Consider the following 18,132-nt stretch of genomic DNA (forward strand, 5'->3'; position numbering starts at 1 on the left):
GGACATACGCAAGTCACATTATCAAAGCCCTGTTACAATGTGTAGTTCTTGAGAGGTAGTTGTTTGGAATAGATATCGATGGGGATGTGTTTAGAAGGTTTTAGAGAGAGCATTGCGAAGATTTGAAGATGAGGTTCAACACCGATGGGAGGAGTCGTTTTAGCACGAGTTTTGGGGTTGGAGTATTGAGCAGACCGAATCTCCTCTTGTTGTCAACTGTCTTAAAAGTATGCAGGCTTTTGCTAAGCTACCTAGTCCAGAACACCTCCCGCCGGTTGATAAGCTTGACTCGCGGTAGCTTTCATGTACTCTCAGCAAGGTGCACAGGTCCTTACTCATGCCAGCCTTCCTTGCAGATGGCTCCACTGTTGAACGAACGCTATCTGCGCGATGACAGCAACATGTCGTGATACACAGGCACAGGAGGCAATGGCAACTACCTTGCATTGGTTACCCCGGTAGTGCCTCAGTTTGGCCATTCAAAACCTCTTGCCTCACACCCTCACAGCTATTGCACTGCCATTTCCAAACATCTCTGCTAAGAGTAGTAACAGACTTTTGGAAAGACGCACTAACATCCCGAAGGCCGAGATGACGATTCCGAATCCCACCTCTTCCCACAATGGTGAAATGAAAGAGACTCCTGTTCTTGCTTGTGTGCAGAGGTAACTTCTAGAAGATACGTACGGCATTGTACGAAAGGGCTAGTGGTCAAAGAACGAACTCTCCGTTCATCTGCACTGCCTTGGTGGGGGCAAGAGCACCCCAGATATATCTGTCAAACCCCTACCTCCTGAGATGCCCCCCCCAGTTCTTACACACTTCCCACGAAGCATTGACATTCTTCTCCAACTTACTCAAAAGCTTGTTCATTTCTCAGCCATTATGGAGTACATTGACTCTGCAAAGAATGCCTTGCGGACCGACTTTACTTGGAACCGGGTCGGCCACCTTGCAGCAAGAGGAGCTCGTGCCTTTCCCCAGGCCAGTGTTGAATATGTCCTGGACAAATTTCCCATCATCGGATGGTTACCTCGGTACAACTACCGATGGATCATCAACGACATCATTGCTGGCTTAACCATCGGGCTCATGTTGATTCCTCAAGGACTTTCCTACGCTAAGATCGCCACCATTCCTGTTCAGTATGGCCTCATGTCTAGCTGGGCTCCATCGGCCATCTATGCCTTTATGGGAACCACAAAGGGTAAGTGAAACGACTTGCCATGTGGGGGTGATTTGGTTTCTGACCTCCGGCACTGTAGATCTCTCGACCGGTCCTACCTCCCTTATCAGTCTCCTCACGGCGGAAATCATCGAGGCTCTTCACGGTGAGGAGTGGTCGCCGGTGGAGATTGCGTCGGCAGTTGCTATGATGATGGGCATATATGGTATGGCAATTGGATTTCTCAAGCTTGGCTTCCTCTTGGAGTTCATCTCCCTTCCCGTCTTGAGCGGGTTTATATCAGCGGTCGCGATCACGATCATTCTTAACCAGATGGACTCTCTTCTGGGCGAACCCAACGTCGGCGACGGCACTGCCACGCAAATTCGAGACATCTTCCAGCAGTTGCCCCAGGCCAACGGCTATGCATGTGCCATTGGATTCACAGGTATACTCCTCCTCACAGTGCTTGACCAGGCCGGCAAGAGATGGGGGGAAAAGAACAGAATCATCTGGTTCCTATCCATCACCCGGGCTTTCATTGCACTGGTCATTTTCACTGGCGTCGGATATGCTGTCAATCATTCTCGTGGAGCTTCCGAGAACTACCTGTTTGATGTTGCCAAGGTTCAAGCAGATGGACAAGAACCACCTAAGGTGCCCAGTGCCGCCCTATTGTCCAAAGTTGCGTCCCGCAGCATCGCCGTCTTCGTCGGCTCCGCAGTGGAGCATACGGCGATTGCCCGCGCCTTCGCGGTTAGGAACAGCTACGTCACAGACCAGAGCCAGGAGCTGACATACTTCGGCGTCACCAACGTCTTCAACTCTTTTTTCCACGCAATGGGTGTCGGTGGCGCCATGTCCCGAACGGCCGTCAACTCTGCCTGCAACGTCAAATCTCCCTTGTCAGGGTTCGTGACCACGGCTGTTGTGCTTGTGTCCATCTTCAAACTCGTTGGAACCCTCTATTGGATCCCCAAAGCAACCTTGGCCGCTATCATCATCACCGCAGTTTGGCCGCTGATGTCATCACCCAGAGTCTTCTACGGGTACTGGAAGACATCACTCGCCGACTTCATCTCTTCCATGATTGCATTTTGGGTGTCTCTGTTTGTTTCAACTGAGCTGGGCATTGCATCAGCTGTGGGGTTCAACATTGTATATGTCCTGCTCCGACAAGTCTTCGCAACTGTCCGGTCCCTGCCAGATCCCCAAAGCTCGACCAGCTCTGAACTTCCGCTTCCCCTTTCGGTTCCTCATGGCGATATCCCCTCGCATGTCAACCTGCCTCCGGATGTCCACGTTTTCGCCTTCACTGACAGCCTCTTCTTCCCAAATGCGTACCACGCCAAACATGCCATCATCGACACTGTGAAGACATTGCATGTCCCAATCTTCAATGGCAGTTGTGGCCTGGAGCAGGAACGACAGTGGTCAGTGACCGGGGAGAAGAGAATTGCCAAGCTGAGGAGACAAGCGGGCATTACTGGTGACACACATTTGCCTCCGATCGGCTTGCTAGTCCTCGATTTTGGGCGAACCAACCATGTTGATGTCACTGCCTGTACGCACATGAAGGCCATGGTTAAAGAGGTTAGAATGTACGGCGGTGCTTCTGTGGAGGTGAGATTTGCCAACATGTCAGAATATGTCCGCCAACGCTTCGAAAGAGCTGGGTGGACGTTGGTGGACGGCTGGCCGGCCGGATCTGATGGAGGATCGCAAGATGGGAACAAGGTTACTCGAGTGTTTGACAGTCTTGTTGACGCAGTTGTGGCCCCTAGGCAGCTGAGCACCAGACTTGGCACGTCGGGGAGTGAGAAGAGTAGTGGCAAGAGCGTCAAAGAAGGAAGAGAGAAAGTGAGCATGAGAGAACAAGTATGAACTGCACATAGGCGAGAGATTTGGTTGTTGTTTTCTGACTGGTCAAACACTGGAATATGAGATGTTCAGTGTGATTAACCTGGTCTAGAGAACCAGTTACAGAAGCTTTCAGAAGTTGCGGTTACCACTGGGCGTTGCTGTTAGTAATTAAATTAGGAACAACTCTTGATCACAAAGCTACATAGTATTCGGTATGAAAGGCTTCCGTCCAGGCTAAACCATGCTGTTTGCAATATTGTGATGCTGATAAGCTGACCCGTAGATATACTCCATTTCCAGGGCAATGGTTAGTTAGCAGTCGGCAACCGCTAAGTCAATTTGTTCAGTTACAGATGCCACTACGTCGGTACGCCTGGGGTGAAAGTTGACTTTCACCAAAGTGCCTAGCCGAAATTGTGGGCTCTTTTGCGCGGCCAGAGAGGGCACTTTGTAGTGACCGACCCTGGTTATGTGGTTTTATGGGCAAGCTCGTTTCCGGTTTGCTGTGGTTTGGAATTGCAAGGCGTGTACTAATACAGCGCCATTTTGAAGCATGTTCGTGACCCTCGACCAAATGGTAGCCGTGTGAACCTGCCCCAGCAGCTACACGAGAGCTTGAGAAAGAGGAGCATGTCTCTCCCCTACCAGACGTTTCTCTCTCCGCCGGTAGTAAGTTTGCTTGTAGAAAGACCTTTATTGATAATTGATCTTTCAACTCGGAGGGGGGCTTTCCGTGGATGCCATGCTCTCCGGGGTCGGGGGTGCTTCCACCGGTCTGAGGGGAAGTCCTGGCCCAGCAAATGGATTCGGGCTGACTGGCAGCCCATCACGGCCAATAAGCATAGAGGGGAAGCGAAGCTCGACCTAAATGTGGCGCTTGTGGTCAGACCAGTACACTGCAAGACCTAAGACGGCAGCGTACTTACGTCGTTGACAATTTGAGCATATTTTAGCCCAATATTTTCTGTGATCACCTTTAATCTCCCCTTGGCCCACAACCGCTGTTTCTCGGTTGTGATGTCGTGGTTTTTGACACAGGTTAATGGCCACAGGACGAGAAAGGCAGGGAGCGCTTTAAGGGGACCTTCGTCACCACAAGCGAAGCCGGAAATACCTGAGCTTGTGTTGAAACCGTCTTTATGCTTCGTGTGCCAGCCGAAATGATAAGGCACCGAGGCTAGAATCTCTGAAATAGTCTCCTCGCATATACTTTTAGAGGTACGGTATCCCGGGGTCGTGCGATAGTCAATGGGAGAACAACAGTACGCCGTCAAGCGGATACTGAGCGCTGCCAACAGCAACCGAGAGACCCTTGAAATGTTCCAGGCACTAGCCGTGACAAAGTCGGGGTATATGTCAACGCGGCCTGGGAACACATCCACTTTGGCGTAGTCTCCACCCTTGGACAGGCCGATGTTGTCCTCATAGACCCAGCACAAGGTCTGAAAGCAGAACTGTCTTGGAACTGAGGCTTGCCAGCTAATGATTTCGCGATCTAGGGCCTCTACTTTCTGGATGAGCCGGTAAATTTGCTCCAGGGACTGAGGGGACCTGGGTTGCCCTACTAGCAAGTGGTTCGATTCTGTTCGGAGGTCTGTATATTTGAGTGCGAGATGCTGAGATGTGGCAAGCAGCGTGTTGTTTTCAACACCACTTGACATCCACCAGTTTGTACCAAAGGGAATCGGCATGCCCGAGGATAGTGTCCGTGAGACCTAGTCCTCTGTTAGTACCACGCTTTGGTGACTTGTCGATTCAATTGGGCTTTACCAGCTGGTGCCGAACTGCTGAGAACAGCAGGGCCCCTGTTTTTGTTCGGCAGATGTCATCGCGGCCTCGCGACTTAATGATGTTGACGGCGCCATCGATATGCGAGCGCCACGCTAGCATGCGACTTTCTCTGTTGGCAGTGATACTCTGCTCATGTTAGCATAGACCTATGTCTTCCCGATAGTCTTGAGCCGTCCGGAGTCTGCTAATGGCGTACCTCATATAAAGACAACAGGAGCACCGTAGCTAACGTGGCGTGGGCGGTGGCTTTGGTGGGGTGGCCGAGGGCTTTATAAGTCCCCCCGAGCGCAAGTGTATGCTCTTTGAGAGATAGCTGAGCAAGGTCAAAACTGTCGGATCGGTTGTGGTGGCTGAGAAGTGCGAATGCGCAGGCGTTGAAGGCGTAGCGCAGGCAACTCTCGGCTGGTTCTGATTCAATGAGTGGAATAAGATACTCCATGAACCCGTGCGGGGTACTCTCAGTCAGGGGCACGAGGATAAAGTTGGAGGCAAAGTAGCACGATGCTCGCTGTGCAAGAGGTACTGTTAACACCGGGGATGGGCTCGCGCTATCCGAGCCCCATGACTGAGGTTCTTCCTGCACAAAGACAAGAGCGCGAGCGCTGTATTCGGCAGCGTCGGCGAGCGGTGGAGGCGGTGATGTGCTTTGCGCGTTGCGCAAACGATGAACGGTGGATTTGGTCTGGTCTCGGTGGACGATCTCGAACTCGGGCCGGTAACCACCACACTCTCTTCGGGACTTCTCACAGCGTTTGCAGGTAGGCTTCTCCTCGTCACACTGGAGATTGGGGGGTTGCATCGGCAGTTGGTCAGCACTGGACTTGTGGCAGACAAGTAGGTATATTCACGGTACCAAGGTCCATTATTTACCTTTATACGACGCTGTCGACATGTGCGGCACCCTCTCGAGGGCTTCCCGCCATAGACCATTTCGAATCCTATGCAAAGCCGACATGTAATGGGGAATCGAAAGTAACTGTGTCAAAATACCGATGGCTAAGTCCAAAAATATCATCCGAGACCAGACGCGATGCTGGGATTCCACGCCGGATTGGTAATGGTGGAACTTCTGCGGGGTTCTTCAGCGGCGAGCAAGACGAGGGGACGCTGCCAAGGGAATAGTTTCCCCTACCTCTTCGGTTGAAGTCCCACCAATCTCAGGCATGATCCCGACTGGCATAGGCCGTCGGCAAGCCCAACCGAAATGTTTGACTGTCTGGTCTGAGGTTGCCAGGGGTTCTTATTTTTTTTGGCCACATGCAAGAGGGGCCAGCCCCTTTCAAGTCAGCGTGTCAATAGGATCACCACTGACAGTTACAAATCTCAGTCGACTGCATGCGCTGTTCAAAATATCAATTCCTCAATTTTGTTAGAATCGTGTCAACTAACCAGTTTGCCGCTGAGAATAAGGCCCTTACTTTCCAATTCTTCCTCGACACCATCCCCTTGTTCCCCTCCAGCTCCGCATTCCCAGGGTTTTCACACCTCTTAGACCAAGCACTTGCGATCCACGTTGATACTGCTGTACCTACACAGTAACCACTGGAAGGATTCTCGTGTCCATAGCTCTGCGGTCAAATATTTTGAAGTCCAGCACATCTTTGAACTGGTCCCGAACTTTCTCCAGCTGTGTCTGGGCCTGTTGCATCCTCTCGGGTGACGATTCCACCAGAGTCCGCACATTGAGCATCCAGTACGGGGCGTAGGGCTCTCGAGCCGAGAGATTCATGACTTTGTCAGAAGGCAAGGAGTCCTCAGCGATCCAGGTCCGGATCAGGGCAAACTCAGTAAAGTAATCTCTCTGCCACCAGTGGTATGATTCTTCAAAAATGTTGGACACTCGCCTGCAGATATGAACAGTTAGTTGAAAGAAAACCGACAGGGTTGAAGGCTTGGACATGCGTAAACTTGTTGTCGGCCAGTATTTTTTCCAGTCCAAGATCAATGATTTCAACTGTTCTTCGCTGCGTCATGTAAGGAGGTAATCGTTGGCTGGGAGGATCGGGAAGCTCCGTCCACCGGAGAAGACGAGGTCTGTCAGCAGGAATGCTCACTGCTTCTCTGCTTGTGAAAGGTCATCGAGTTAGCAGTGCTTTGAGAGCATGTGCGTTCTTGAAAAAATACCCACCCCTTCTTGGCACCCTCGACTTCACTGTCAGTGAGGCGTGTGCGCACTTGGATGGTGCAGGGTTGCTTGGTTAGGATCTGATGCAGTTCGTTCCAGTGTGAAGCATTTGTGTGTCGCTCTTTCTGGAGTTCTTTGATAGTCGAGATGCCTTTCACTGCTGGGCTGGGCTCAAAGTGTTGAACACGCGTGAATTGATGTCGCTCATGCATCTCGGTAAAGCCGCCAAGTAGAGCCAGTATCTTTGGAACTTCATGCTCTTTGATGACAGACGAGAGGAGTAGCTCGTGCATGATGATTTAGAGGTGAGGTCGTGGGCCACAGCTCGAACCGAGTAAGAGGGTTTGAGAATAAGTTTGTCAGCCAACTCGATCAAAGGTTCCGTGAGAATTTAGAAAATATTGCCGTCGGAGTTGGAATAAGGGTTTGTTTATAAATAGGGCCTGCAGGTGAATATGAAGCAGGAAGGAAATCAGTGGACGCTACCGTAGCCAAGTAGCAAATTGTGGCTGGAGTGAGGAAGCTACCCCACCTAACCAGGCATCTTGTGATAACCCTAACCCTGGTTATTATTCTGGGTCTCTGCACCATTCCGACACCTCTCTGATCAGAGGAATGGGTCTTGGTCGATTCTCTAGACTAAAGAAAGCAAGCCTTGAAAGGAATGTACGCATGTAATTTGGGAGCTTAACTGCTTACCCAAGCAAATTGGTGCTGTCAATACCAACCCCCAGATTCAGGTGACCGATGGACGCCTTTGTTGCCTGGAGGCTCTTGTATTCTCCCCACTTAAAATTCATCCAGTACTCTCCTATTCACCACCAACCAACCCATTTCGGTCTGTGACGACTTTCCGAACACAACAATCTCAGAGATCCCTTTGACAACTAGAAGACGCGCCAGTACCTGATCTTGCCTCCTGTCCACAGACATGAAACCACTGCAATGCCACCTTCGCAGCTCGCAACCCTACCCATCGCAGCCAATGCTTTTGTTACCCTCTTTGTTGGCTTTGGAATCAATGCGATACTGCGTCCCGAACATGCACTCACTTTCTTCGAGTGGACCCTTCCCGCCAACATCGCCGACGCCGAGACAGTCAGCAGCTTGACAGCCATCTACGGAGTCCGTGACATCTTCATGGGCCTTGCTCTCTACTCAGCTGCCATCTGGGGCACTAAGAAATCTTTGGGCTGGACTTTGATTGCGGCGAGCGCCGTCGCCTTTGCTGATGGCTGTATTTGCTACACCCACGGGCAGGGACATGGAGATCATTGGGGATATGCACCGTTACTCACGATAGTTGGCACGCTGCTGACTGGTCTATTTGACTGAGAGGGTTGCTCATAGTGCCTGGTTGGATGATGGAGTGGCTGATCTGATATGTACCAAGTTCATCAGCTGGCTGAAACACAGGCTCTTTGTCCCTTGACATAAACTTCAACGATATTCCTGTCATCCCCAGTCATGATGAACTTTTCAAACACCGTCTCCAGTGTGTCATCCTCTTCCACCATTGTCATGATTCCTTGGTCGGCTCCTTTGGTGCCAATGATCAGTCCATCAAAATCCTTTCCGGCCTCGAAACTTCCAATCTTGTCTTCGAGGCAGCAGACTGCAGCTCCTCCGAGGGTTGCCAGGTAAAAGACCTCGGCAATGCTTAGTCCCTTGTCCTTACCTCCAGACATCACCTCTCTTGCGTTACTGGCGATCATAGCCTGCCGCATGGCATCCAACATGCTACTGGAAAACCCGCCACCACTATCCGTGCCAAGCCCAACCTTGATCTTTTTATCCAAGAGCTCCCTTACTGGGGCTGCCATAAACCCCCCTCCCACTGTCATGTTTGCTATCGGGCAGTGCGCCACTCCACAGCCCAACTTCTCAATTATTTCCAGTTCGTGCTCATCCATATAGCAGCAGTGCGCCAGTATCGTTCTCTTCCCTAGCAGCCCAAACTCCTGGTATAGATCTGCCTCGCTCCCACCAAACTGCGGGAACAGCCGCTGAGTCTCCTCCATCTCCTGCTTAGCCTCATTGAAGTGCGTTTGCACTGCCAGATCCTCGTTCTCGCTCCGAATGTCCCCCAGCCCTTGGAGTGTTTCTTCGTCACAAGAGATGGCAAATCGAGGTGTGATGACATACTTTACCAACCTCCCTGCTGGATCTATGGCTCTGACATGTGATATGCACTCTCTGGTCTCCCTCAGCGAGTCCCCCGCACTTTTTTCCACGTAAAAGTCGGGCGAGTTGCGCGTCATGTTGCACTTTCCTACGTAGGCCCTCTGCCTCTTTTGCAAGCAGATGTCAGCCAGTATCTTCGTCGCCTCAGCGTGTACAGAACCGAAGTAGCTCGCAGTGGTGATGCCTTGTCTCAAGAACCCCTCCACGCAGGCAGTGTAGATCTTGCGGGCATAGGCCGGATCGGAAAACTTGGCCTCGTTGGGAAAAGTGATCTTGGAGAGCCAGTCGAGGATGTGCATTCCTTGGCCTAGTCCTCGCTGAGCATACTGAGGGGCGTGGTTGTGGGTGTCGACAAAACCAGGTATGAGGAATTCGCCCAGGTTGAGGTGCGTGGTGTTGGTTCGGTCGAGGCAAAAAGGAAGGTGGTCGAGGGCTTGGTTTAGTTGTTCTGCCAAACCATCCGGCTCGAGCTTGACTAGTTTGTTTATCTTGCCTTGAGGATCAATAATCAGCAGGGCCAAGGGAGTAATCTCGAGCTTCGAGACCGAGAGAGAATGGATGACGGGCCCGACAAAAGCTCTTGCATGTCCCAGCGCGGCGGCCATGTCGTCTGCAGCAACTTGATTCTCTCACCAACTGAAAAGTGGAGAGCATGAAGTGGTCAGGAGAGAATGGGCGGATGTAAGATGCTTGATGAGACTGAGTCGTGTGGTGAAGCGGGGTAAGACACTCAAAATTGCAGGTTGCCTGACGTGGCAAGAGCAAGTGCCCACACGTGGTTGGGCACAAATCTGTTATTCTCAAGAGACATCACGGGCACCAAGCAGCGATCAGTAAAAGTAGGTACGAAGTGATCTGCCCGTTAACCCATGGACTACCTGGGTATCTACATACAGTTTCTATCCAATCTATATTCGCCATTACACATAAATGTAGCACAAGGGCCCACCTCCAATTCCAATCGTACTCATCACATCGCGAATTTCCAACACCCCCGCTGCAGGCCCAGCTACACCCAAGTCGAGCAAATCATCCAGTGTACCGTTCCTCGAGGGCGGAAAGTTGTTAAGCGTGATGGTGCCCCCAATAGCATTCGTCCTGGTCTCGGGGTGGAGATTCTGCCAGATCCACCACACACGATCGATCTGAGCATGATGCAGATAAAACGCCGGTTCACCAGGGCTGGCAAAGAGATCACCGCCCGGATCGCCGCCGATGGTGAAATGGCCTCCGGTGTGAACCCCGTAGAAACCGGTGGCAAAGTCACCTTGCATGCGGTTCTGGAAAGACAAAATGTCAGTGTAGTTGCTGATGAGGTCGTAGCTCTCAAAGTCAGTCGTCCAGTTGGAGCTGACCCATGATGAGATATCACGGCGGAGGCAGCGCGGGTTGTAGGCAAACAGGGACGATGCGGGAACGACGCCAGGTGCCGCGAGGGTTGGTGCAATTGGACCGAGGTTCACTGACATGTTGGCAAAGGGACCAGTGGTAACGCAACCGCCGCCAGAGCCAGGTGGAATACAATTGAGTCCCGTGGGCAAGCCGTCGGTGCAATTGTGAGGGACGTACTCGCCGTTCCCGCTCATTGAGGTGGAGGACCCGTCAAAAACAGGCGAGTTGAGAGGGTTGTGGGCATACTTGCCCCAGTTCCAGTAGGGGTGGTAGCCGTTGTAATTGCATTCGCTTCGCAAAGCCTGCTCGAATGCATAGGTAAAATACCGGTGCCATGATAGGAAGTTCGCAGTGCCATGGATGGAAAAGGTTTGGTTGATGTGAACGGCCACGAAGTCATCAAAGCGTGTCTTGGCCCCCGGAACCTCAAGGGGATCAAGGAGGGACGGGTGTTCCATGAGACATCTGACTGCGTTGGTGTACGCTTGCCTGTTTGCCGCAGAAAGTGATCCCCTGGCTCTTGATATCAGTGACTGATCGCACTGCGGATCGTAATGGGGTACTCACCATTCACGTCTAATAGCGACATTCTCTAAGGTACAGGTTGTGGTATCACGATTCTGGGCAGCGTGGAGGGTGAGCTTGCCGAGAGCTGCCGCAGCGAGGATATCTGTTTGAAGGGTCGGGCCGACCACGTAGCCTCCCGACGCCGCCGAAGTGCCGGCTACGGAGAGAATACTGACCAGTCCAAAAGACTTCAATGTCGCGTGCATGGTGAAGGCGGGCCAGTGAAGGACAGTGATGTGAGAGAGTTGGCACACGAAAAACTGACATCTCGGGAATGTTTTATACCGGCAACCAAGACCCCGGGACTCCCAGGAACCATGGTTGACCATCAGTTGGAAGCCAATGAGGGTCCATGAGGGCAGAGCCTTGGTATCTAAGGAGACTTCAGTGGCACCGACAAGACTTAGCTGGCCAACCAGAGACTAGTTGACCATGTTTGACGATGGAGTCACGTATCCAAGCACGATAGACTGGCGAGTGTACATTAGCCCCATGCTGTTGGTTGTTTGTGGTGTAACTCGAGAAAAGTCTTCCATGACATGTCCGAGTAAGTGGAGGAAGGCCATGAACTCACGAAGCTGCTTGAGGGTTAGCGTCTCCTTCGGGGTTGAGGGTGGATGCAAGTGCGACTGCACTGCAACCTAACGGCAGGCAGCGTATTGAGCCTTGGGGCCTTTTGAAAGGCGGTGGTTTTGATAGTATTAGGAATATTTGTATGTGTTTCGGCCAAGAGCGGAAGAATAACCATGGTGCACTAGGGTGTAGTGGCTCGATTTTTGTTTTATTTGGATATGTGTCAACATGGTAATGGTATAAGGTGTGTCTCGGCAGTTGAGGACATTTTCGTTCTCACCCACCCAACCTTGGCATTGGCTGGGACAGGGTACCCGTAAATAGATGCATGATGCATGATGCTTGATGCTTGATTCCAGTAGCCACCTACCCGAGTCCAGGTATTTTTGTGTCTGTCGGTGTGTCGGTGTGTCGGTGTGGTTGCGGGGCAGCTGTCACCCAAAGTGTACACAAAGCAACATGGAATTCTCTTGCTGTTTATTATCCAGCCAACTATACTGTTGAAGTGCTTATGGCAAGTGCCGCCACCTTTTCTTTGACAACGAAAGCCCGGGCAAGAATGGAGATCTGTGTAGCTAAAAAGACCTGACGTAGTCGCAATTGCAGACGATAGTCTACCAAGTAAGCCATAACGCCGGTAGTTTTCGAATTCCAGGCCTTCACATACCACAGTTACCTGCTAGAGATAGCGTAGGGCGGTCACGGCAGCCTGGTTGCCGTGATGGCACAACTTTCGCCGTCTTGCTCCTTCTTCCTGTAAACTTCTTTGACAAGTTTCATCTCGCACCCCGACAAATGTCTTGTCCAGCGACTTTGTTAATTCATTCACCCTCTTCCATTAGTTTCCAATTAGCAAACGTCGACTCTCGTACCTAAACAAAACCCTACACTTTCCTCTTTGTTATGCTCCCTCACCTTGCGCAGAAAGACACATGTCGGCTAGATCGGATAATCGGGACCGAGGCTTGCGTGTGAAAAAGCGTGTCGCTGCACTAACGATTGAGCAGTGCCGAGCTATTATCATCAACCTGGCCCATAGACTTGATGTTTTGGAGATTGTTATAGTCAAGATGCTCAGGGAAGCTGGTATAAGCTGGCGCCAGCTTCGTCTAGGCTGTGAGCTCCTGATGCGCTTCACAGCCGCCAAAGATTTCAAGCCGCAAGGGGTGCCCGTACCCGATCTAGGCATTTTTCGTCTTGACATTACTCCTGTTAACTGTGACATCTACTGACCTCCTTGATAGATAAACACCTTGTTGCTCCCAGAGATGTGATAGATTTAAGCGTCGAGAGCATGGAGAAGCGGCTACCCAAACCTATGGCAGATCTGACCGGCGATCTCAAGATTGACCTCACAGAAGATGATGGCTCCCACCCGACCCAGAGCCAAGTTCATGATATCAACGGACTAGCTGCGTGTCTCAGCGATAAGCAGTTTCGTGCCCTTGTCCTTGAACTTGCTCATAACCCTGCCACAGCGGTCCTCACTCAGTACAGGCTTTGGGCTGCCAATCTAGGGTGGATGGCTCCGGGCTCACGAGGACTCGCCGTGGCGCCCCAAATGATAACCAGAATGGGGGCGTCCCAATCAATCCCGGGTGGGTTACGACTCCAGAATGGCCGACCGCCCCAGCCAATCCGCGCTGGCTCAGAGAAGAAACCCAGCCACCTGCGCAAGGCTGTGAAGCCTGGCCGAGGTAAAGAATGTTTTTCCATGCAAATGCAAGATGAGACTATGATTGCTAATACTGATCAGTGATGGTATACCGTCCAGTCAACAAGGTTTCACAGGGTCCCTCCACAGACACCAAGTCGCGAAACCAAAAGAGTTCGGCTGAGACCAACAAGGTTGATATTATGGAGCAGATCTGGCAACATGCAACATCAGGGCCTTTTAAACAGTAGGCGTCACCAGTATTTATGATTCTCCAAGTTGTGGTGCAAGTTGTAGAACTAGGGTTAAAGACCTCGCATCACCTGGTTTTGTTCTTGAGATTAGATGGGCTATGGTCTGGACGTCCAGCCGGAGATGGAGGGTTGGATGATGAAGATTGGGATGCTGCAACCACGCATATTGGCGGCGTAGATAGGGTTGCCCATCGATGTGCGTGGAAGATGACAGTGTGGGGTGGTTGATTACCCAAGTACCTACTTATAACCTACGTAGGTAGTCAAATTTCAAGTGTAGGTACCATCCCTATTACACTACCCAAATATTGGGCTTCTGGCAAGACCAGCACAAAGGGTAATAATCCCTTGTCACCTGCCAAAAGTAAAAAAAGTTTGCCACGCACCCTGTCATATAAAACAAGAGACTTGCTCCCAGCACTTTTTAAGTTGCGTTTAGAACATTTGACTCTTTGGATTATAGTTACTCTATTTTGTCCATTCCTTTATACTCCAAAATAATATGTAGCTCCAAGACCAGCTTCGAAAAGAGCGTGTGTACTCTGGGAACACACAGGGGGCAAAATGATGCCGTGCAATACAAAGCCCCACAGTTGTCTCAACACCCCGCTTTAATGCAAAATCAACACAGCATTGCTGCTCCCTGTCTTGATATCTTTGACCACCCACGCCATCAACTCCATGAAAACACCGAAAAGAAAAACCCAAAGCCACCTTGGCAGCCTGTCTAAGCGAGCCGGACCGTTCTTGTTTCACATCCGTAAAAGAATCCTTTACGGTTCTGGTATCCAATAGCCACACCAATGCGCCGGTAGATCTCTTGTTGACCACAGGCGGGGTTTTTGACCAACAAGAGCATGGCCGACTCTCCCAGCTCTAGGCACATGATGTCCTTTTCACCGCCGCAAGGTACGTATGGGGCAAAGGGAGACCTTGGGACTTCATCGGGCACGCAGTAGTCCAACTGGCCAACGATCTCTCCGCTATGTGCGTCTTTTGTTACGATCCGGCCATCGGAGTCCTGACGAGCAAAGAGGTCCTGGCCGGGAAATGCTGCAAAGTTGAAGCCTATGCGTTTGGCCCGCCTCCACTCAATGGCATCCCAGGATACTTGCTTCGCATTCGCTGACACGAAGCGGCGGAATCGGCCTTCCACATCCACAACTTTGACTCCCCTGCCGCGCTCTTCCATTGCCCGTCCACGGGACAAGCTGTCGGGGTTTGCCATCGGCATCCCATTGGCCGGATGAATCTTTTCTTCCACGACTGAGATGAACTTGAAGTGATCCGAGGGTTTAAAGGCATGCTTCGTATTAGTTTCTATCCGGAGGGGGAGCGAAGCCCATGACCATGAGGGTGCAATGTGTTGCAGATTTTGTTGCGAATTCGCCCCCTTGGTGACAGACCAGGCAAGATGCCGGGCAAAGTTGTCCTTCCATAAACCTGCCAAATATTCATCACTGATGAACGAACCGCCGGCCTCGGCTTTGGCACTGTAAAAGCGAACCGCGAGCCCGGCAATGGCCAGAAACCGATCTCTAGGCTCCACCAAATCTCGCGGCGTATATGCCTCGACGATGTCAAGCCATTCCTCGTGAAGCTTTTCAATATCTCCTGTACGGCAAAGTTCAAGAAACAGCTGAGGAGACCTCCGCACCATGTTATTATTGATGGGAGTAACATGTCCCAGCTCTTCAAGCTCTGCCACTTGATTTTCCGGACAGGACCAATACCACCGCTGTTCGGTCCAGTACAAAACCCGTGGTGATAATCGTTCTTCCTGCAACGTCCATGATCTCCTTGCCACTGGCGACTCAAGCCTGATCTTGTCCAGCGGCATTTGTGTATTGTGGAGCCACTTGCCGCGCAGTTTGACCGCTTTGCTGCGATGTGACCAAGCCAGCCGGTCTTTGATCATACGGTCGGTCGCCTTGGAGCTGGATGAGGCGACGAGGGTGAAGGCCGCATTTCCATACACTTCGTGCATCAGGGATGCCTCCGTGTCCCAGTTCGTCCCTTTGGGGATACATACATTGTCGATCCAAAGGTAGCTATACCCGAGGTTCTTGGTAATGCAAATCGCGTCCTGCATGGTTTCTGGCAGATGCCATGATGGAAAGGTGTTCAATCTCTCCGGGACAGGGACGCCATCCTTGGTCTTGGTACCAGCTCCTTTAATTCTGGCCCACTCAGCCGCGGGCATCTCGGTCGGATCCCCCCACGAGTAGCTAAGTACCACATAATCCACCAGATTCTCGGGGCCTCTGACTAGGCGAACGTGATCGCTGTCTTTGATCTCAAGAAGCCACGTCGGATTCCGGCGTGACCAACGGTATCTTGATGAGCATTCGTGGTTGCAGTGGCAGTCCTGTATGACCCGTCGAAGCTCTTGAAAGTTGGTGTTGAGACTAGCACCCCTTTTGGTTGGATCGTTGGCTAGATGGCGGGGCTCGTGATTAAGAGAAACCGTAGCAGAGAAGGATGGCTTTTGAGGGGGCGTGGACGTGAGCAGTAGTCTGTCACCCGAAGACTCGATGCTTAAAACAGCATACACGGGCGATTGGAGGTCAGGATTGGTTAAAGTCTCGACGTCTCGACCCGTGATCTGCTCCAAGAGAAACGCCCGGCGGAAAGTGCGGCAAGTGTCGCAACCGGATACTCTGGCGCAATAGTCGAGGTCTAGGAAACTGTGGTGAAGCAGGCGTGGCGACGAACAACCTTCGAAAGAGCTGTCTTGCCTCCGTTGCACCTCGCCCCACCGGATCAGGTCGCAGACCTCACCACAGCCATTGCACTGTCGTTGGCAGTATTCATTTGTCTTGATCTGGCCCAGGTCGTTGTGACTTGCTGTTGGCTGGCCAAACGTCTCCAGCACTAAACGGCTCAAGAGATGGACACGGCTCTCGAAGGCTGATATTGGTGACAACATTGTCAGTAAAGATGGACGATGGCAGTAGATAGTTAACACGGAGATGGGACGAACAGTAGCAACAATGTCTAGAGGTTGATATAAGTAAATAATATCAAGCCTTCTAACTCGAAGACACTACGAAGTTACAGGGGTGATTGACATGCCCTGAGGATTTGAGGCTTGTCCTTGTTCGATGCCAAGGCTGGTTTGCGGCCAAAAGGTTCGTGCCGCTGGGCGCTGTTGGTAGACCCTTTCAGGGGTGGCGGGGGTAGGCGATGACGCACAAACCGAGCCAAGCAGATACGGATGGCATGGTTGGAGATGATGGGATTTGTGGAAGCCCAGGCCCTTCTTGTTGCCTGGGAAGGGACTGGGGAGGGACTGCATAGGGCTGATGCGGATTTCCAACGTGTGACAAGCCAACCGCCTATCAGCGTGCGCGCGACCGCAAATGAGCTCTTGTGGAGGGTGTTGAAGGTTGTGGGAAGCGGTTGCTAGACCGAAGCGAAGCGAAGCGGCTCCGTGGCCGTGGTGGTGGTGGTGGTGGTGGCTCAACGGCTCCCCGGGACGTTGCGAAGCACCCTCGTCAGGGCTCGCGGCACTGGAGAGTCATCCGGAGACCGGATCTTGGCATCAAGTATGCCTTGCGGCACGGTCGAAGCGTTGGTAGAATAGTGAGGTGGTAGTACCGAGCCGAGTACGTATTGGCAAAGACCACGGATTTAGAGCCACTGCCACGGCCGAAATGAAAGAGACATTCTCTCGCGTCAGTCCAAGTGGGGATTTCGCCTGCCGTTCGGGGCAATGAAAACAAACGACTCAGAGGTGCAGGAATTGATGATGATTGCGATGGGGTCCATTTGGGGTTTTGTCGCACATTGTCCAATGCCGAAAAGCGTTGTGCAAGCAACTACCGAATGATGTAAGATCGTTATGCTGTCGATACCTTATGGGGACGTCGGCAACCCCGCGGTTGGGTTCTGGCGTAGCGCTCTGGAGGTTGGAAGAGGGTTATATATATCTGTAGAGTTATTAAAAAAAGACAAATAATCATCACCAGTCCCGCTGCAGACCACATGATATTCGTAGGTAGTTGATATGCAACGGTTCCAGGTTGTTTGTTTGTAGCAAGATGATGTGCTCATCAGAGGTCATTCGGCCCGAGGAGATCAGTGTAACAGAAGCGGCAAGGGAAGACAGGAACATGGGACGAAATTAGATGGAAGGGCAGCGGGAGATGGAAGGCGCAGTTGATGGAAGCCGAAACACTCACTCGTGGTAAATGAGCGATACCCCACACCGGCCAGTTTTGAAGCCTACTCTGTAATGCTGCTTGGGAATCTCGAGTGTGCTCGAGGCCCTAAAGAGAGCCTTGGGGGTTGGCGGGGCAGGCAAACGGTGCTGTCTCGCCCGCTAGAGGCCCCGCTGTTCCTCAGGCAGGGTGGAGATGAGGGGCAGGCAGGCAGGCAGGCAGTGTCATGTTACTGCAACCTAAAAAAATAGAGGCTTTCGATGACGTTGATCTCGTGAAAAAGAAAAGAAGCGCATTTGTGTACGGGGTCCGCGTCTGGTTGGTCAAGTGCCGCCATCCAAATGTGCCTCGTCTTCCAGGCTGCGCACCCGGCCAACCTAACGGGTTTTTTGTGGACCATC

The 18,132-nt window shown here is 51.8% G+C and overlaps 8 protein-coding genes across 8 annotated transcripts; 2 read left to right on the forward strand and 6 right to left on the reverse strand.

Moving 5' to 3' along the window:
- The first annotated feature begins 225 nt into the window (after positions 1 to 225).
- Positions 226 to 3,583, forward strand: QC763_603690 (uncharacterized protein). The gene is made up of 2 exons (XM_062914212.1): positions 226 to 1,207; positions 1,266 to 3,583. Exons 1-2 carry the CDS (start codon positions 799 to 801, stop codon positions 3,047 to 3,049), a joined length of 2,193 nt encoding a protein of 730 aa, XP_062762436.1. The 5' UTR covers positions 226 to 798; the 3' UTR covers positions 3,050 to 3,583.
- On the reverse strand, positions 3,196 to 5,749 carry QC763_603700 (uncharacterized protein; the record flags this gene model as incomplete). Its single annotated transcript, XM_062914213.1, has 5 exons — positions 3,196 to 3,892; positions 3,955 to 4,743; positions 4,799 to 4,945; positions 5,016 to 5,597; positions 5,690 to 5,749. 5 exons carry the CDS (start codon positions 5,747 to 5,749, stop codon positions 3,740 to 3,742), a joined length of 1,731 nt encoding a protein of 576 aa, XP_062762437.1. The 3' UTR covers positions 3,196 to 3,739.
- A 598-nt stretch (positions 5,750 to 6,347) lies between these two features.
- On the reverse strand, positions 6,348 to 7,237 carry QC763_603705 (uncharacterized protein; the record flags this gene model as incomplete). Its single annotated transcript, XM_062914214.1, has 3 exons — positions 6,348 to 6,663; positions 6,728 to 6,853; positions 6,948 to 7,237. The coding sequence occupies 3 exons, from the start codon at positions 7,235 to 7,237 to the stop codon at positions 6,348 to 6,350; spliced, it is 732 nt and encodes a 243-aa protein (XP_062762438.1).
- Positions 7,238 to 7,889: 652 nt separating this feature from the next.
- QC763_603710 (uncharacterized protein) lies at positions 7,890 to 8,279 on the forward strand (the record flags this gene model as incomplete). The annotated part of the gene is made up of 1 exon (XM_062914215.1): positions 7,890 to 8,279. One exon carries the CDS (start codon positions 7,890 to 7,892, stop codon positions 8,277 to 8,279), a length of 390 nt encoding a protein of 129 aa, XP_062762439.1.
- A 62-nt stretch (positions 8,280 to 8,341) lies between these two features.
- QC763_603720 (uncharacterized protein) lies at positions 8,342 to 9,733 on the reverse strand (the record flags this gene model as incomplete). Its single annotated transcript, XM_062914216.1, has 1 exon — positions 8,342 to 9,733. The coding sequence occupies one exon, from the start codon at positions 9,731 to 9,733 to the stop codon at positions 8,342 to 8,344; it is 1,392 nt and encodes a 463-aa protein (XP_062762440.1).
- A 315-nt stretch (positions 9,734 to 10,048) lies between these two features.
- On the reverse strand, positions 10,049 to 11,962 carry QC763_603730 (uncharacterized protein; the record flags this gene model as incomplete). The annotated part of the gene is made up of 2 exons (XM_062914217.1): positions 11,088 to 11,962; positions 10,049 to 11,033 (listed from the first exon to the last, which is right to left on the reverse strand). Exons 1-2 carry the CDS (start codon positions 11,414 to 11,416, stop codon positions 10,049 to 10,051), a joined length of 1,314 nt encoding a protein of 437 aa, XP_062762441.1. The 5' UTR covers positions 11,417 to 11,962.
- A 1,998-nt stretch (positions 11,963 to 13,960) lies between these two features.
- On the reverse strand, positions 13,961 to 16,792 carry QC763_603740 (uncharacterized protein; the record flags this gene model as incomplete). The annotated part of the gene is made up of 2 exons (XM_062914218.1): positions 13,961 to 16,478; positions 16,768 to 16,792. 2 exons carry the CDS (start codon positions 16,790 to 16,792, stop codon positions 14,296 to 14,298), a joined length of 2,208 nt encoding a protein of 735 aa, XP_062762442.1. The 3' UTR covers positions 13,961 to 14,295.
- Positions 16,793 to 17,490: 698 nt separating this feature from the next.
- Positions 17,491 to 18,131, reverse strand: QC763_0088630 (uncharacterized protein; the record flags this gene model as incomplete). Its single annotated transcript, XM_062906229.1, has 3 exons — positions 17,491 to 17,500; positions 17,753 to 17,892; positions 18,036 to 18,131. 3 exons carry the CDS (start codon positions 18,129 to 18,131, stop codon positions 17,491 to 17,493), a joined length of 246 nt encoding a protein of 81 aa, XP_062762443.1.
- Position 18,132: the final 1 nt, after the last annotated feature.

This window comes from Podospora pseudopauciseta, chromosome 6 (assembly GCF_035222475.1).
Source record: "Podospora pseudopauciseta strain CBS 411.78 chromosome 6, whole genome shotgun sequence".
Lineage (NCBI taxonomy): Eukaryota > Fungi > Ascomycota > Sordariomycetes > Sordariales > Podosporaceae > Podospora > Podospora pseudopauciseta.